The sequence below is a fragment of the Protomyctophum bolini genome (genome assembly GCF_963924005.1).
Source record: "Protomyctophum bolini genome assembly, chromosome: 15".
Taxonomy (NCBI): domain Eukaryota; kingdom Metazoa; phylum Chordata; class Actinopteri; order Myctophiformes; family Myctophidae; genus Protomyctophum; species Protomyctophum bolini.
The window spans coordinates 9,305,328-9,324,506 of record NC_137876.1 but is presented as its reverse complement, the minus strand read 5'-3'; the positions used below and the strand labels follow the sequence as shown (position 1 = coordinate 9,324,506).

Below are 19,179 nucleotides of genomic sequence, written 5' to 3'. Positions count from 1 at the left end.
TATTACACTGAGAAATCATAGCAGCTCTTATTATATCCGTGGAGGTTTCTTGTAAGTTCATATGTGAATGTTTTATCTTGTGTATTGACTACTGTTGCCTATGCATGTATGATAAGACTCCTACAGTCCATTTGTGTTATCTTACATTTTGTGCAGTACATTATTGTTTAAAATGGCTCGTTTACATGAAAAGGTTTTTGGATCTGTAGTTGCTATTTGTCAACAGCGCACAAGCATGGCAAGGTATTTTGGGACCAATACAGGCAACTAATAATAGCAATATTGAAGTGATTGTTCAGCTATTATACCACCGTGTATAGTTTGTATACTGTATGTGTATGCATATTGTCAAGAAGTACATTTAAGTAAAGTATATACTTTGCTTGGGTGACTTGAATATATCCTCCTGTACTTTCAAACAGAGTTCAAACATTCTCACTCCCGACTCGTCGCATACATTACTGAGGCTTTGTCGTGACCCCTGGGGGTCACCTGGACAATGCACTGGCGTCACGTTTCAACATGTACAGTAGTCTGCATCACATGATGCGTAATGCAGACGTCATGTCTATTGAGAACACTGTTAAACATATTGAAAACAAAGCAGGAAATCACCCGTGTCATTTTAGATTGCGCTAAAAAGCATTGTTTTATGCTTTGCCTATTCAGAAATAGCAGATCTACAAGCTCGTATCGTGGCAATTTGTGCAAATCTTTGAATAGGCCTAAAGTGATTTTTTTTTTGCTTCTGGGGGTCCTTTGAACAAAACATTTTGAGATGGGGGTCCGCGGCCAAATAGATTTTGGGGGTCCTTGACATGAACCTTTGAGAACCACTGATCTAGCAACATACGTTTGAGAAAACTGTCGGGATTTAGACGACATTTGTAGAATTGGCCTCAGGCAGGCATGACTGGCTGACTTGAGCCCTATGAGTCGCAAGCATAGAGTAATATATTCATCTCGATGGAAGTTGCTCAGTGGCGTTTTGAAGCACCCGGGAGACTGCCGGAAGTACAATTATAACTCAATGGCTCGAGTGAGCGGAAGTTAAGTCCTGGGATGACGCACGTTATACGCACATGACGTCATGAACGACCGTCGTCCACCTCCATGAACGTGCTGCAGTTCCACTTTTGGCCAGTAGGTAGTGGCAGCTTCAACGTTGGATAGCCTTACTGGGGGCTTGGTCGCAAGCCAAGTGACCGCACGGCGGTTTGATGTTGACTTCTGCTGACTCCGCATCGTTCTAGTGATCTAGTTGCAGACGGACGGGCAGTAATAGTATGTAAGAAATGACCCAACCTCGTCATCGGACATAAAAGATACGTCGACCAAGTGTCAACAACATGTATGTCTTCTTGGGAGTGAGAATGTGTAGACAAATTAGTTTAATTTGCATTAATAAGGGCTACAGAACCGTGAACCATGTATAGAGGAGGGGAAAAAAACTAAAAAACAATAATGAAAATGGAGCAACTTGGTCCAAGACTGTCCTTATTTTAATAAAAAAAGAGTGTTTCCAAGATTAATGAAAAAACATTTACAGTTTGTGATGTAGTGAATTGTTCACTTAGTGATGTACATGGTCTTGTACAACAGTAAGGCTTGGTTTCAGAAACACAACACATTCCAGGAGACACTTGTCCTGTTCCATTATAGAAGGTAAACATAACCATGAAAATACTATTTCGAATAAAGGTTGTTTTCCAGCATGTTATTTTTTCTTTCCTAAGATAGGTTTTTTTTTTCTTCTTTTTTTTTTTTTTTTAACCCAACAGCGTTCTCTTCCTATAGATTAACAGTGTAGGGAGCTGTGGAGTGCACAGCGCTTTGTTTCCAGCATAGACAATCCTAGTTTTGTCCTCTGCGTCCTATAGCCATGCATTGCTGGTCGAGAGGGATACGTTTGCTTTTAGCAAACAACGTTTGTTTAGCTTGAACCCCCCCCCCCCCTTGGACATGTTCACAATCACACATGATTTATATGCCGTTGTACGACGGTGTCACATGCTGAAAATACAAGCTCACTCAGCTATTTTCAGGCACACGACGCCGGTGTACGACGAAGTGTATATTCAGTCTGCATTTTCAGCCACTTTTCCCCATTTCGACTGCAAATTATTTTTTATGTCCTCAGAATATGCAGTGGTCATAGCAAGAACCTTTAAAGTTGTGTTCCTCTTGTTCGTAAAAAAAAAAAAAAGAAAAATACTGTCTTTGAATGCCCATGTCATAATTATGGCGAACGTACAGGCACTTCAAAAATCTGAAATACTGGGGAACGAGAACAAAACAAAACAAAAACACTTATTTGAAAAGGCCACTGTTGACGGTCAAAAACTTCCCCCAAAAGAACAGTTCTGCTGATTTTTGAGAGCGTCGTTAATAAAGTGGTGAGTTCACTGGGTCCTCCACACACTGTCCCGCGGAAATGCAAGTAGTGTGGCGGGCCACCTCCCGTCTGCAGGGATGAGAAAGAGAGCGCACGTGCATGGCTGAGGCAGGGGGGGGTGGGGGGTGCGAAGGTGGACAGAGGTAAACTCGTAGAGAGTGTGGGGGGGGGGGGGGGGCAGAACACCGCCCCACCTCTCCCCCACCCCACCTGAGTAGTGCTTGGGGGGGGGTGGGGGGCGCCCTTTGAGATCCCAGTTCTCTCGCTGCCGGGGCACCGCCAGGGCCCTTTCTAGCTGCACTTGCAGGACTTGACGATCATGTTGGAGAGCTGCTCAACTTTGGGCGTGCGGCCCACGTAGTAGAGAATGGTCAGAGGCTCTAGGTCCTGGGGGACGCAGCAGGGCGAGGCGGACGCTTCGGGGTTCAAGGTGTTGTACAAGCTTAGCAGCTGCGGAGGAACCAACAAGACAGTGAGAGAGCTGAGTGAGGGAGTGACTACTTGATTACATTATCGTCACTGTCAGGGGTGGGGGGGACCTTGTACTGTATGACCAAAACTGTTCATTTGGAAGAAAGAAAAGAGCCTGTGTCTCGATGGATCCAATATAGTTATTATTTAGTCACAAGCTCTTTTTAAATACTTTTTTTTTTTTTTATATATATTTTTTTTATCCCACGATTTTGTAACCCATTTTTCACCCCTGTGTCAATCATCTAATGTGATCCTGGGCTCTACACACCCTCCGCCAACCTGGGGAGAGCAACGGACTTAACTCATGCTTCCTTCATGCTTGAGTGTCCAAGTTGCTCCTTTACACCTGACAGGGGGGAGTTTCCCTGGTTGGACGTAGCGCGTGGAAGGAACACGTTATTCCAACCAGTTCCTTTCCCCTCCATCAGGCGCCCCGGCTGGCCAGGGGGAGGCAGTTTAGAGACCAGGATTACTGCATGTTTTTGTGAGGGTATCTACCCTAGGGGACACGGGGAGAACATGCAAACTCCACACAGAAAGGCCCTTTCGCCAACCCCACCTTCGGGTATGGGCACTGATGACGCGGAGGAGGAAACACGCCGCCAGCACCCACAGCGCCCCGAGCGGGAATCGAACCCAGGACCTTCTAGCTGTGAGCCAGGACCTTCTAGCTGTGAGTAAATACTTTTCATTGATTCAATATTTATAAACAACACCGGTACTTTCACTTGTTTCTAAAATCGCTGATCTGTAAGCTCACATTGCGATGCAGGCAGCGTGTTGTGAGCTTGTAGATCGGCTATTTTTGTGTGACACAGTAGACTGGGTACAACGTAGTAGAAAAAAAAGAACATACAAAATTTTAATAAATACAAGGTTTCTGCCAAACGGCAACAATATACGCTTTTGCACTTGCATGGTACCGGCTCGACTGGACATGATTCTACTCATGGCTGGTGCCACATACTTTGTTTTGCACTGCAGACAGTATCCCCTCAAAGTAGCTGGTTGTAAATAGTGACGTCCAAAGCTCAGTTCAGGAGAGTGCTAAAGAACAATGCGACCTATCTGGAAACAATCTCTATTTCGCCTCTCCAGGCAAACAAAACGGTGTCTGACAACATTTTAGTAAGCCACACATTAATTTCAAATTTGCTATGGCAAGTTTAATATTTTATTAATGGTATTTGGGGGCTTCGGTGGTACTGGTATTCAATATACAGGGGAGACTGAATCACAATCAGTTTTATTGTCACATCACTGGTTTACAGGTGTAAATCAGTGAGCGAAATTCATTTTTGTGCAAGCTTCTTCATTTCGTTGTTTTCCCGAGAAAGAAAGGAAACACAAGGAAACTCAAAGATATCTACACATACATATACCATAAATCAGCAGCAGGTATGTGCATGAGGTTAGACATGAGGTGCAAAAGCGTCGCAACACATGGGTTGGCACTTTTGTGCCAAGCTTGTCTATCGTGACTTGACGATTTGCTTAGTGACTATTTGCTTAGTGATAGCTAACTTGGAGAGAGGTGATGCCAAGTACCAGATATTATGTACTAGTCCAAGTACCAGGTATTAATACCAGGTATTAGGTACTAGTCTTGGCCAGAAAAAAAGGTAAATAGAGTTGAGCAGGTACCATGCACAGAGAAAGCACCATATATCAATTAGATTCAGCAGTTTTTTTCTCACCGAACTGTGGGTGGTGTCTGCACTGCGGAGGTAAGGACAGGGCCCTGAGCAGAAGTTGGCATAATAACCTTTAGGCTCATGGATCCACCTCCAGCCCAAATGCTGGCGGAAGTCTATGTATAGTGGCCGCACGCAGCAGTTCTCCTCGTAATTCCTGTAGACAAGAAGGGGAGAGTAAAGAAGAGGCAATTTTTCGTTTGAAACGGTCTTTTTCACAGAGTTGTGTACGTTTTGCTCCATACACTTTTGACGCCAAAGCCTGAAAAAAGCTCAGAAATTCCACTGTTAGGTGTGCCCTTATTTTCCCTCTTGGAGTCAGCCCAGGTGTCTTAGAGGCGAGCTGCCTGTCAGTCTGACGTAGAGAATCCAGAGCTGAGGAGACAACGTGTAAGAGAGGAGGTAGCGTCTCCCAGCACTGGGACAGATCTCAACTTGTATAATGTTGCTTGTGCCTCATGCCATGCTTGATTATTTATATATTATATACTGTATACATGTATTTTGCATGTACAGCCATTACCAAGTGTGGGAACATAACATGACTCTGTAGTCTGTAAGTACTCTACTGTTGCAAAGATTATTTCTATTCATTGTAAAATAAGTAATTCTACTTTCACGTACACATTCACTGCCCGGTATTAATTCATTATTCCGCCACTGCCATGTGTTTTTTCAGTGAAACCCCTCATTTCACGGCTCCCGAGACGTGAACCCGGAAGTGCACAAATGCTGTGTTGAGTGTCGGACGATTGTATTTTTTCTTCGGTTCTTTAGTTATGGGCTGTGAATACAGCTTGTTTTGAGCTAAAACGAAATCTGGGAAAATCTGGTAAAATTGATGGACAGAGATGTACTTTTCCCTTCCGGTTCATTTCAGTTTTATCGGTCTCGTAGCAACCTATAAATCATACGTTGGCTAAGAGTGCGATCTAACGTAATCAATGAAAACCCTGAAATGACGAGTATACTCGCCAATGGCAGTCAATAAGTATAGATTCTGAGTCAGTATACTCAAAATGGTTAATGTGTGAGTGTGCCATGGTGGGGAGTGGGGACGCTCAGAAGACAATCTACCTATCTAATATTTGTGTTCTGTGTGAATGTACTCAAACAAACAGTTTGAAAAAAATATATATATATATATTTTTTTTGGGCCAATTAACCACTTACACTCTATATCAGTGGTTCTCAACCAGTGGTCCTCCTTGAGGGGGGAGAGTTGGTAACCAAATGGACCCTTATAGATCTTTAACTCTTGAGAACATAAAATTAAACCAAATGGACCCATACGGGTACATTTGGTTTCATTTTATGCTCTCAACAGTTACATTAAACATCTGCATTACTTCATTTACAAGAAGTCTACACCAGGGATACTCAAATAGATTTACCTGTGGGCCACATTACAAAAATGGCAAGGGGCCAGGGGCCAGTAGATAAAATTACGACATTAATGATACTTGATAACTTCTCTCTTTCAATTGCAATCGCAAAATGTATCAAAGTACAATGTGCATGCACACAATATGTAAATAAATAAATGTGTTACATTTTCTTGCATAAACACAAAGAGCTGTTTCCATAACTGCACAAATTATTGCACATAACATGAGTAGCTGTTATAATAACATAATAACATAACATGAGTAGCTCTTTGCCTGCCTGCCTGCCTGCCTGCCTGTCTGTCTGTCCATGAGTAGTTATTTGTCTGTCTGTCAATGAGTAGCTGTCTTACTGTCTGCCTGTCTATGAGTAGCTGTCTGCCTGCCTGTCTATGAGTAGCTGTCTGTCTGTCTGCCTGCCTGCCTGTCCAATTGTCCATGAGTAGCTGTCTGTCTGCCTGTCTGAGTAGCTGTCTGCCTGCCTGCCTAATTGTCCATGAGTAGCTGTCTGTCTGCCTGTCTATGAGTAGCTGTCTGCCTGCCTGCCTAATTGTCCATGAGTAGCTGTCTGTCTGCCTGTCTATGAGTAGCTGTCTGCCTTCCTGCCTGTCCAATTGTCCATGAGTAGCTGTCTGTCTGTCTATGAGTAGCTGTCTGCCTGCCTGCCCAATTGTCTATGAGTAGCTGTCTGTCTGTCTATGAGTAGCTGTCTGCCTTCCTGCCTGTCCAATTGTCCATGAGTAGCTGTCTGTCTGTCTATGAGTAGCTGTCTGCCTTCCTGCCTGTCCAATTGTCCATGAGTAGCTGTCTGCCTGCCTGTCCAATTCTCCATGAGTAGCTGTCTGTCTGCCTGTCTATGAGTAGCTGTCTGACTGCCTGCCTGTCTATGAGTAGCTGTCTGACTGCCTGCCTGTCCAATTCTCCATGAGTAGCTGTCTGTCTGTCTGCCTGTCTATGAGTAGCTGTCTGCCTGCCTGCCAGCCAGCAAGTTGGTTAACAGAAAATAAATTGTTATGGCTGAGTAAAATAAAATACAATAAACACAATTTGCCTGAAAATAGATTACCCAGCTATGACCTTTTTCATGAAAAAAATGAGTAGTGATATGGCTGACTGAGTAAAATAAAACAATCTACCTGAACATAGATAGCTATAAGTGAAGAGCAATTTCCGCAATTACCATTTCCGCAATTTCTGCAATTTCCGCAATATCCTCAATTTCCATTTCCGCAATTACCATTTCCGCAATTTCCATTTCTCCATTTCCGCAATTTCTGCAATTTCCATTTCCACCATTTCCGCAATTTCCGCAATTACAATTTCCGCAATTTCCTCAATTTCCGCAATTTCCATTTCCATTTCCAACTATTAATGGCAGCTGGGTTTCATCATTCAAATAAAATAGAATTCTGTCCGTTTAGCTATAAAAATTATGTCAGGGAATAGGGATACAGAGTATATGTCTTTCATTTGCATTGCATCTCCCCCCCCCCCCCCCCCCCCCAAGCTTTTATTTTCGTTCGAGTAATAGTACAACTCTAATAGTATTACTTATAATAATGTAATTAAAGATAACTTCATTCAGATTTATTTATTTTTATTTCATTTTCCAGATTTTTTTTTCTTCTTTTTTTTAGATTTTCATTGGTGGGCCAGTCATAATGGTCCCGCGGGCCTGATGTGGCCCGCGGGCCTGAGGTTGAGTATCACTGCCCTAGGGGTCTTTCCGTGGCCTACTCCTTATTGCCCTTCTAAATAGACCGGCTATTTTCACAAATAGGGACATGCTTAATCCCTAATTTTGAAGGTAACATTATCCGAAAATAGCAGATCTACAAGCTTGCTTGGTGTTGTGAGCTTGCTGCTCTGCATAAAGGTTTGGTGTAGTAGAGAGCACACAAAGTACACGTTTTGGGGTTTAAGTGGTTGACTGTCTGAAAACATGAACTCATGAACATAAATCCACCAAAACGATGCAACACAGTGATAGAGCCAAGCCAACACGATGCGACACAATGATAGGGCCGATTCATACTATCCTATTTTAGAGCCGAATAAAAGTCTCTGTAGAGCCTACAATGTGACGTCATTTGAGGTTCAGGGGGGCGGGTACCGTTCTAAAGTCGTCTCTTCGGTGCAACTGAAAATTTCTGATGAGCCGAAATAATTTCGGCACTACAGCGCCGAGCGCAGAGTATGAATCGGCCCATAGAGCCAAGCCAACACGATGCGACACAGTGATAGAGCCAAGCCAACACGATGCGACACAGTGATAGAGCCAAGCCAACACGATGCGACACAGTGATAGAGCCAAGCCAACACGATGCGACACAGTGATAGAGCCAAGCCAACACAATGCGACACAGTGATGGAGCCAAGCCAACACGATGCGACACAGTGATAGAGCCAAGCCAACACGATGCGACACAGTGATGGAGCCAAGCCTACACGATGCGACACAGTGATAGATGGAGCCAAGCCAACACGATGCGACACAGTGATAGAGCCAAGCCAACACGATGCGACACAGTGATGGAGCCAAGCCAAACTGCAGTAACTCCGTTTTTGGACACACCAAAATATTTGTGTAATCCCAAAGGTCAAATTAGACTTCGTGATTTTTTTATTTTTTTATTTATTTTATTTTTTATTTTTTTATTAGCTATTGTACTTTGGCTTTATAGGGCAGAGTTGTCAAACGAGTCTATGAAGCTATTTATGAAATCTATGAAAATGTTTGATCTGCAACACAATTAATTTCATACAATATGTAGTGGGGGAGGGGGGTGTCCCTGCTTTATCTCTCTCTCAACTAAGGGCTCCTTGGTCTGGAAAACGTTGAAGACACCTGAATTAGACAATGAACGACATACTAGTTAACTAGTACATAGATGGTTTCTTACGAGAAGCAGTAATTGGTGTCGAGCGCCCGCTTGCGCCGGCGTGAGGAGGACTGGGCATCCAGCCGGTGGGGGGGGATCATCATTAGGATGAGATGAGGGTACAGCTGCTCCTTCTGTTTCTTCATACGACTCTGCTCCTCATAGTCCCCCTCCATACCTGCACAGAGACGTCGGTTAAAGTTACCATCTATTCTGGGACTTATTTAAATGAATAAAAACCGTTAACCAATCTGTATGGTGGCGTATGTTATACAATATAAAACATCTGCGGTGGTTGGGAGGCGGTGGTGAAGCAGCGATTCGACGGTATAGCTGCACCGTTATCTTTACTGTCATTTGGACATCAGGAGAGTGAAACAATGGATATAATATTGTTATTGTTATATAGATTGTAGCTTTACATACAGAGACTACAGTCAGCTTCATGCTAACGTTTCTTTTTGTTGGGTGAGAGCTTCTGTATGGCGGAAGCTTGAGCTTGAAAATGAACCCTCATTCAGTCTAGATGGGATGTTATTATTACATCTTAATTTCAGCAGTAAAAAGATCATCTCCAGTCAGTGGTGAGTGGCCGGGCTTCAATCACCTCCTCACTCTCCTCGTGCTTCCATCCTCCCCCCTGGGCTCGTGTCTGCTCATCCAATCTGCCCCTGATAGCTAAAGCAGCGGAGATCTCAAGAGAGACGCCGCTGGTGGATATGGACGCCCCTCTTTAATTCAGGGCCAAACGTCTGCGCGCCGTGGCAGCACATTCCTTGCGGCCGAGCCAGTCAGAGGAACGTTCCCAGGACCAAGGACCCGGGGGCCCATATGCTAAGTGACATACCAGACCATTGTATTCCCATGGTCTGTGTCTCTCTCTCGCTTGCTCTTAGAAATGGAAGCCATTATCTTCCTAAAAATGGCCTCGACTGAGTATCAAACGCTTGGGGCGCGTGTTCAATGGAATGACTGGATAGCACTTCAGAGTTCAGACAGAACTTATTTTTCCCCTTATAGTCCGAGCTCTTAATAAGGGCAGCGATGAGTTGCTGCCATGAGAGCACGGAAAGCCAAAGAAGTGGAGACGTCATGGAGGATCCCTTTGTGTTAGTTATACTCCACCTCCCGCATCACCGAGGTGTGTCAGACTCACCTTTGAACTTCACCTCTAGCACTTCGTTGACGCTCTCGATGATGTCGCCGTTGGGATTGAAGGTGTGACAGGGACAGTGGACGCTGATCTCCAAGCCCAGGTTGGTCTCTGGGGAGAAACAACGGCACAGGGACGTGAGGAGGGCGGCAGATGTTTTATGTATTCATCTGTTTTGTTTTTGTTCATTTGTATTGATGTTCCTATATCAGTTTGACCTCAAGTGATGCCTGTTAGCACAGCCATTGATCTGTAAAGCCGTAATTATACTTGCCTCTCACCGATAATAACAGATCTACAAGCTTCGCCTTCTTCGCCTCTACAAGCTTGTAGAGCGGCTATTATTGGTGCGAGACACCGGCGTACGACTAAGTATAGATCAGGTGTAAGAAGGTCTGATGCGTCCCACTCACGTCTGTACATTAGCCACTCCCTAACGGTCTCGGTCACGTCAAAGGACACCCACTCGTGCGTTCCCTTGGTCAGGACGTTTTTGCCCCCGATGTAGCGCTGTTTAGCTATGTGGTCATCCTTCTGGAGTATCTGCAACGAGAGGTGAAAATCTGACTCTTGCTGCATATGGTCTCTCTCTCACTTTCTCTCCATTTCTCACTCATATTAGGCACACACACGTGCGCACACACGCACACACACGTGCGCACACACGCTTGCGTGCGCGCACACACACACACACACACACACACACACACACACACACACACACACACACACACACACACATACACATACACATACACATACACATACACATACACATACACATACACACACACACACACACACACACAACCAGACGGCGATCCAGCCAGCGCTGTCTGAGCCAGACTCTCCAGGATGCCCTGGGCCAAATGTCTTCTCCTCATGGAAAAAGTGACTCCTTGTGTTGATATCCCCATTTTGCAAGTTAATGCCTGTATGTTACCCTTCTGCCAATGCGAACCTGGCTGTCCCTTCCATCAGCACTGCAAATTTTGTATTGAGAAAGCAATTGCATATATTTTTAGATCTCGAGCATCGTTCGTGTCATAACACTCTTACGGGTGTTTATGTTGTTCGAAAACCAAATGCCAGTGCCGGCTGAGTGACAGGGCTTCGGCGGTGGGATTCAGGGCTCATTGCCCCCGGCAGCACCTAGCGTTTTCTCTGAACAAAGAGGTTTATCTCTAGGGAGAGTTGAGTGGAAAGGGGAGCTGAGCGCTCAGCCCCACAGCAGTGCTGCTGGGATAACCAGGTTCCTGAACATTGTCAGCATCTAATCTGGCTTCCTGTGGGGCCGGGAGGGGGGCCACGAGGGCTGCCAACGCCAGGCCCTGCCAATCAGCTCCCGGCTAAAGTGTGGGGGCGAGTGGCTCCGTTTACTCCCCCAATGGCTGACCCTGCCTCTATCTCCTCCTGGGCCCCTGGAAACAATCTGAGGGCCTGACAGTCTGTGCTCAGGCCTCGCCAGAGCCCGCCTCAGAGGCGGTATGCAGTCCGGAGACACTTGTCTCCCTGGCAGGAAAGGTTGGAACCTGATCATTGCTCCCAGTCTCTCACGGGAGATTAATGAGGAAACCGAGCAAAAAAATCCATCCCTGCCACCCTACATGCAGACATCCAACACACGCAGGCACGTGCACACACACACGCACGCAAGCACGCACACTCATGCCATGTAAATACACATTATGCAGGTGCAGAAATGCCCTGTTGAAAGCGCAGCGCATTACTTGAAATAACAAGGGGGGGACAATTGCTTTGAGACTGACAGCTGAGGAAGAAGAAATCGCAGAATGGCAATCTAGAGTTTCTCAGAGATGGCTGCAGCGAGCTCTTAAATTTGTGCTAATGTAGAATCCATTTGACTGGGAAACACATGGAATAATGATCAGCCCTTGAAAAGAGGAGAGAGGGAGTTGGGAGCCTTGATATAAATGTTTTCATCCTTCTCGTTGACCTGCCCAGTCGCACAGCAGTGGAACTTATGGGAGAATTGAAGCGCATTGCATGTTGCTACACATTGCCCCACACTCACTACCCACATGTGTTGCATTGCATGTTGCTACACATTGCCCCACATACAACCCACATGTGTTGCATTGCATGTTGCTACACATTGCCCCACACACAACCCACATGTGTTGCTACCATGTTGCTACACATTTCCCCACTCACTACCCACATGTGTTGCATTGCATGTTGCTACACATTTCCCAACACACAACCCCATGTGTTGCTACGTAGTACCAGTGGAGATTCACCCACCTGGTAGAGCTCAATCCTCTGCTCGTTCCTCTTGGCACTGGAGTTGGGGATCCGCAGGGCTCTGAACTCGGCCCGGAACAGGTTGGTGGAGTTCTTCTCCATGGCGGAGACGTTGAAGCGAAACACCTTGGAGGTGATGCCCTTCGGGCAGTAGGAGAGGTCATCTGCAGGACACATGGAGCACAATAGAAACTTCACATCATGACGGCTATAATAGCTGCTTGTTTGATCTGAGCTCGACTGGAGCCGTCCTTGTTTCTTTTAACGGATCCCTCTAAGCTGTTATTCTTGTTACCTCATTGTGTACACGTTATCGAAGCCTATTTTCCGGCATGAGCTATGATCAAGGGTGGACATGTTTACATTCTGAATATTGATGTGCTTATTGTACTTATTACCGAGGATTTGACACGACAAACTAAGATGTTTTCGCCGAAAAACAAAGTTGTTTTAACCGTTTCTAGGCCTACTCTCTGGGAGAGGAAGTGCAGAGTCCGCTGCTGTGTAACCATCTGCTCATGCTTTGTGCAGTCCGAGTTAGCAACGAGTTGAAGTCATGAAATGAAAACCAAATGTCCCATGTGGCAGCAGTGGAACGGGCGGGAGGGAGACGGCAGCGCTCTCTCTCCTCCCCACCGGCTCTGAAGCCCAACAGGTGCTCTGAGGGGCCAGGATGGAAGCCAAGCATTCCCTGGCTGGAAGCTAGGCAGCTCGCCTAGGAACATGTGCTATCACATGCCGGAACAGAACCATACCTGAGCCAACGGGGCCGTTGCTCCGATATAATGTTAAGGCAGTGATTAGGCCACGGACCCCCACGTTTTAATCTCTGGGGATGGCAGTCTATGGAACACACTCTGCAATTCATTCCTCAGAGATAGTTACAGACCCGTAAAGCTCCATTTGGACCCCTGGTGGTTCTTCTGGACCTTAACGTCGAGAACCAGTGTGTTAAGGGTGACAGTTGATCTGCCAAGTACATGGCTGACAAGCAGTGTGTGCACTTCTGTGCACTCTGCATGCCTGAATGCATGTGTGTGTGTGTGTGTGTGTGTGTGTGTGTGGGTGTGTGTGTGTGTGTGTGTGTGTGTGTGTGTGGGTGTGTGTGTGTGTGGGTGTGGTAGTCAGCAGCAGAACCTACTGCAATGGCTGCACCATACAGTAGGTTCCCTCTGAAACGCTTCCTGTTGGACGCCCGCTCAACTCCTTCTCTTTTCGCACTCTCTTCTTAAAAAAAATCCCTCTAATGCCATTGAATCGTTTATTATTTTAACAGGCCGAGCACATGCAGCGTTGAGCAAAACAAGCACACAGCAAGCTTTTTATGAGCCAAGTGGAAACAGTCATTTACAGCCAAGCCATTGCTAATTTATTACCCCAAGCTTAAGCTTTATTACCGGCCCTTAGATTTGCTGGTGGTTAACGGAGCTGCACCTTTAACACACTCGCATGATTGAGTGTTTTCTTTTTTAATTCTCCTTTATTTTTTTTATTTTTTTGACAAAGGAAACTCAAAATGATGAGGTGTTTGTGTCATGCAGAAGGCACTTGCACATCTCTACTCTAAATATATGCACTCCATTTGACCCATAATTCTATTTCACGGTGTCCTCCAAGCTATTATCTGATATTTCCACAAGGCCTTTTTACGTAACTTTCCCTATTTATAGGTGACCTTTTCTGCGTGCATCCCAGGCCAGATAGCTGTCCACTGTTTCCATACAATCTATAAGGAGGAAAAATCAGTAGCATTCTCCTCCCTCAGACCCTCACCCAACCCCAACACACACACACACACACACACACACACACACACACACACACACACACACACACACACACACTACTAGTTTATTTATCTCTCTCTCTCTCTCTCTCCCCTCTACCTCTCTCATACAAGGTGGAAAGCCCCACTTCGGGGGAGATTTGAAATTCTAATCAAGTCTTTAGTTTCCCTTTTGCCTGACCTCATTTTTCCCATTGCAACGGTTTTTAGGTGGATTTCACATTACGCCTTATTTTCGCCACGGGTCTGAAGGTAATTTGTTCCATGTCAGTGCAGTCGTGGGGTTTGCTTGTGTAATTAAAGTGAAATACATTGACTAATTTGCCCGACCCCCGCCATTATCAGATTTGGTCCTATCGCCAGCATCAAGATGACGACATCAGCTTGACCCGTACACAGAGCTGACATCAATTATATGTTTCCCTGGGGAAACGTAAACATTACATATCTGCTGTTTACTGTAGTAAAACGTACTGGTCCTCGATACACACAGGGCACCACACTTCTCAAAACCATGGCTCATATTCAGCTGATTGTTTCTATTTTATCCCGGCAGCACTTATTACCAAAACTACGAGTAACGACGTATACATAATACATACTATGGAAACATTACTAAAAATGTGGAGCTGCCCAGCTAGAGCCGACGCCTCAATTTCAACAAATGAGTCTCACTTGATCACACTGTAATTAAAGAGTTTTATAGCTGCTTTATTCCCATTAACACCTAACCCAGCAGTGTATTTATAACCACTTTTCATAGCTTGGATCACCAAATGATGCCCAGCTGATCTCATTTTCATATTATCACTCAATCAATTGCTCCATATACAGGTATGGGCGCTAAAGTGTGGGGTTTAAGGGTCTGTAACTCTGAGAGTGTACAGATGGAACCACGGGTCCATTTGGTTCCATTTGTACATCTGAGTTAACCATTTAAACCCTATGCTTAGTTGCCTGGGGTCCTCCAGGGCTCTATACTAGGTATGCTGGTATTTCCCCCTACTACACCAATCTCTTCTCCAAATAGCTAATCTTACGAAAACTCACAATGTGCTGGACTCTGATTTATGTGTTTAAATGAACACTCATGACTTGCCTAGGGACAGACTTTGAGTAGCTCAGCTTCTCATAAAGTGTCTGTCTGGTCCAGACACTCTCTACAGCTCCCACCCCACCCGGTGGCCTATAACTTCTCTCTTAACCCTTGCCTTCCTTCCTGTGTCTGACTGGGATGCCCCCCAGTCCCACTACTATGACCCCTCTCTCTCGTCTCCCTCACAAGGTGACGTCACACGGAAGCTCCCAGCAATCACCTCCTCTCACTGGCAGCCAGAGGGGCTGCTGCTGTGATGTCAGTCTCTCCAAAGCTATGTGGAGGTAAACAGAGGAACTGGGATGCGTGCATGGGGAGGCAGGTGCTCGCCAGCTGCCTGAGGCGTCTAGACCTCTTTAACCAGTGAGAAATGGCCTTGGTGAGGCCCCAAAATTGCCATTTCAACACATTCACAAATGAATAGTGGATTTTCTAATTGAGTTTGTGTCTCAAATTAGTGATTTGTATGCAAGTCACGAATGGACTTAAAAACAAGATGTGTGACAAATACTTAACCACTTTCAGCCTTGGGCATAGTATTATAGGCAAAAAAAAACAATTTAATAGCACTACAAGATTGTAGATCGGCTAGTTACACATGACACCATTGCACAACAAAGTATAAAATAGGTTAGTGTCAGCCCATAACTTGTTCAACTGAAAACAAAGTTTTCACCTCAAATATTTATAGTATACAGACTGAACGTGGAATGTTCAGAGAGAACCAGGTCTTCGTATCTGGTGTCCTTCCCAGGAGAGAAGCACCACATGGACCGAGAAGCATTTTTATGAAAATGCATTATTTTTATCGAGCGGCATGTCGCAAGGACACTTTGTCGCCGAAGCGTAGTAAATCAGGCTGAGATAATGCAATGGAGCGATCTCTCTCTCTCCCTCTCTCTTTCTGCTGAAGTCAGACAGCTTTTTTCCACTTGATCAAGGATGAAGAAGAGGGGAAATGGAGAGGGGTTTTGGGTGGGGGGGTGAGAGAGAGGCTGTCTTTCAGAATAAGGCCAAAGAACTCTGTCTCTGTTTGCTGGGATGACATCACCTTTCTACTATTCCATATATCAGGAACAGTGCTGTCCTCAACTCCGGTCATCCTCCAAACACTCAGTGAATGATTACCTTATGTTAGGCTGTGACTGTGAACTTCTCTCTGTGAGTGACAATATGCGTAATTTCTAAATGTTGCAGCCAATACACTGGATTGCCTGGACAGCCTTATTGTGCCAAAGGTCATCCAGAGGTAACTTGATGCTGTGTGGATGAATGAATATGTCTTCTACTTCTGAAGTCCTCACCAGTATTCACTTTTCTGTGATACTGACGGTGGGATTGGTGGTACAACGTAATCCTTTTGGCCTCACAGTGCATCAGACAGCTACTGTAGATTGCTCTTTAGCTGATTTATGCTTATTGCAATCAGAAAACCTAAATGGAAATTATTACAGTATCACACAGAAAAACATGTAGCCCATGTAAAATCCATTATCAGATAATCAAATATGACTGAATGCACACTGCTATTACTGTGGTGACAGGCATGCTGCTCCTACTGAAATGGGCTCTGCTTGCTTGCTATGAAATTACATAATGGAAAGTCAAAGGGAGAGAAAACTGATTATTCATCCATGCTGGCAGACCATGTTAATGAGGGTAACACCCTTCTTGGATACTTGTTTTAGGATAATGACTGGTGCCAATAGCCAGTCCAGTTCATGTAGTATGTTATCACCATGGAGGCCTACAGTCTGAGACCATACACAATAAATTGTCAGTGTTTATATTAGCTCCAAGAGTATATGAATATGAATGGAACCAAATGCGGACCCTTTCTGGTAGATTTTGTTCCGTTTGTGGAGCTAAATGAACACTGAGTGAGGATTTGACTGTGTAGCGGGGTGATGTGTCCTGGGCACGTGGCCATTACTTATCCCACTCCTTAGACCTCTGTTTGTTTTGGGAGCTCTGGCTAGCTCTGACCAGTGGATAAACCCGGTTGTAGAGCTGTATACCGAGTGTCAGAAGCACTTTGCGGGACCTGCTGTGAAATGGATTTGATTCAGGGGGGATTGAGCTAGACTGGCTCCGCAAATAAACACCTGTTGATTTTAAAGCAGTGCTGTTGTGCACTGATCAGCCTCTTTGAGGAGAAGGAAGAGGCACATGTAAAAAAACTTAAAGTCCACTTAAAGTTTCCTTTCTCTGGAGAATCGCGTACTGCAGTGGGGGCGAGAGAACCCAATCCAATAAGCTCCCCATTGTGATTACTGGAACAATCAATTGAGCACAGTTTATACAGGAAATGCCAATATGAATGAGCGAGGGCAATTTGACCGTAATCCACAAAACAGTCAGCAGCAGGCAGCCTCCATCGCTACTGGAAACGAAGACTATGGAAATATAAGTACGAGAAACGGTGAAGCTTGCTGAAATATATTGGGAAATTAAAGGCCAAATAAAATTTGGAAATGAGGTATTGGAGTTGGCAATAAAAATGCTCCCGACTTAACTGCCTGAGAATTTTCCCCGTTTGGAATGTGTCAGACTTTGTCGTGTGGTAGGCTGCTGCCGTTCCCATGGCTGTGGTGTGAGGTATGTATGAGGAATGGCGCTCATTCCAATTAGTTTGTTTACTTTGCCCTCCGTTGCGCGCCCCGCTACAGTGCGCACAGGCAGGCGCGCCCGTCCGTGCGTAAAGAGCCATAGGCATAGTTTATGCTCCGAAAATACCCGATCTATACAAACTGACAGCGTGGCGGATGCCACGCGCTGTCAGCTTGTAGATCGTGTGTTTTCGAGACAGCACCGTCCTGCGATGAAGTATATCGGGGCTCAAACTCAAACGCGTGCGCCAGCCAGTTCCGTTGTCACGCGGATATTGGACATTAATGCCAACTGGAGGAGGCTTTTATTTAACATTTCTCCACGGTGGTTGCAAATAATCGCATGCTATATAAACAGGCTTTTAGGGCGTTTGTGAAAATAAACGTTTCTTAAGGAAACTTGACGCACGATTATGGAAAACATAAGTACATAAAACAAGCTGAGGGTTATTTGACACGCGTTTATACACACACTGTGATGTTGGAAATAAACTATGTGCGAGCTCGTGTGTGTTGTGTGTGTGTTGGGCAACGGCTGGCCTACGTGGACGCATATCAAAGCCACACACACACACACACACACACACACACACACACACACACACACACACACACACACACACACTAGGCTACTCACTGCTGTCTGTGCCTCCATTGATCATGTTGAACTTGTAAATCTCTTTGGCATAATATTCGGTCTCCGTGTTATCCTGTCCGCAACTTTGCTGTTTGTCTCTGCCCAGCTCCTCAATGAGGTCCTTCGTGCTGTTATAAAGCGCCAACACCTGAAAAGGCACTTGATTCGGACCGATGGTCTGAGGCGGACTGGTCAGCCGGAGTTTACTGAGGATCTGTCCTCGGATCGCCTCTACTCTCTTCTTCTTGATGTGGTCGATGTCCACAGTGGTGCACGTTGACAGTGACAAAGTCATGGTCACGCAATTCGAGAGCAGTAAAAACAGGAGTGCTTTGCCCAAATTCATATTTATGTATTTACTCACAACTGAAGCTCGTCAAGTTTTCAAAAGTTTTTTTTTTTCCTTTCTTTCAATTTAATTCCGATTTGTATGGAATCCTTTTATATAATATCATTCAAGTCGTCACCGAGTCCTTTCTCCAAGGAATCCCATTTTGTGTCATGTCATGTGTGCCAAATGCGCGTTTGCATGAGAGCTATAATCCATGACCTTTCTGAAATAGAACCTCAACTCTTCATCAAAACTTTCAGTCTTTTCTTTTCTTTGCCTGTTCTTCATTCCATTGGTTTAACACACGTTCATCTCTTCTTTCTTGCATTAGTTTATCACCAGCATGTCAATATCTGTACCATTCTGTTTCTCCATCGTATTAGCGCTTTCTATCCACTTGTGTGTGTGTGTGTATAAGGCTATATATGTGGTCCCCTGCGTGCCGTTCTGTCTCCCTCCAGCCAAGGCTCAA

General features: G+C 45.1%; 1 protein-coding gene across 2 annotated transcripts; it reads right to left on the bottom strand.

Annotated features, from left to right (window-relative positions):
• Window positions 1-1,484: 1,484 nt before the first annotated feature.
• Window positions 1,485-19,179, bottom strand: tgfb3 (transforming growth factor, beta 3). Of its 2 annotated transcripts, none has more exons than XM_080783713.1 (7): window positions 18,377-19,179; window positions 12,249-12,412; window positions 10,397-10,526; window positions 9,987-10,094; window positions 8,852-9,008; window positions 4,567-4,720; window positions 1,485-2,845 (listed from the first exon to the last, which is right to left on the bottom strand). In XM_080783713.1, the coding sequence occupies exons 1-7, from the start codon at window positions 18,720-18,722 to the stop codon at window positions 2,687-2,689; spliced, it is 1,218 nt and encodes a 405-aa protein (XP_080639839.1). In that variant the 5' UTR covers window positions 18,723-19,179; the 3' UTR covers window positions 1,485-2,686. The 2 variants fall into 2 exon arrangements, with proteins under 2 accessions (XP_080639839.1, XP_080639840.1); XM_080783714.1 differs by having other exon boundaries at window positions 4,635-4,720.

What these genes read in the sequence shown, in the direction of transcription:
- tgfb3 (XM_080783713.1), bottom strand. Translation starts at nt 18,722, where the DNA reads ATGAATTTGGGCAAAGCACTCCTGTTTTTACTGCTCTCGAATTGCGTG. An exon ending in GACACCAATTACTGCTTCTC is followed by an intron (nt 4,721 to 8,851) that starts GTAAGAAACCAT and finishes TCTTGTCTACAG; the next exon opens with GAATTACGAGGAGAACTGCT. An exon ending in CAGACACCACCCACAGTTCG is followed by an intron (nt 2,846 to 4,566) that starts GTGAGAAAAAAA and finishes GTTCCTCCGCAG; the next exon opens with CTGCTAAGCTTGTACAACAC.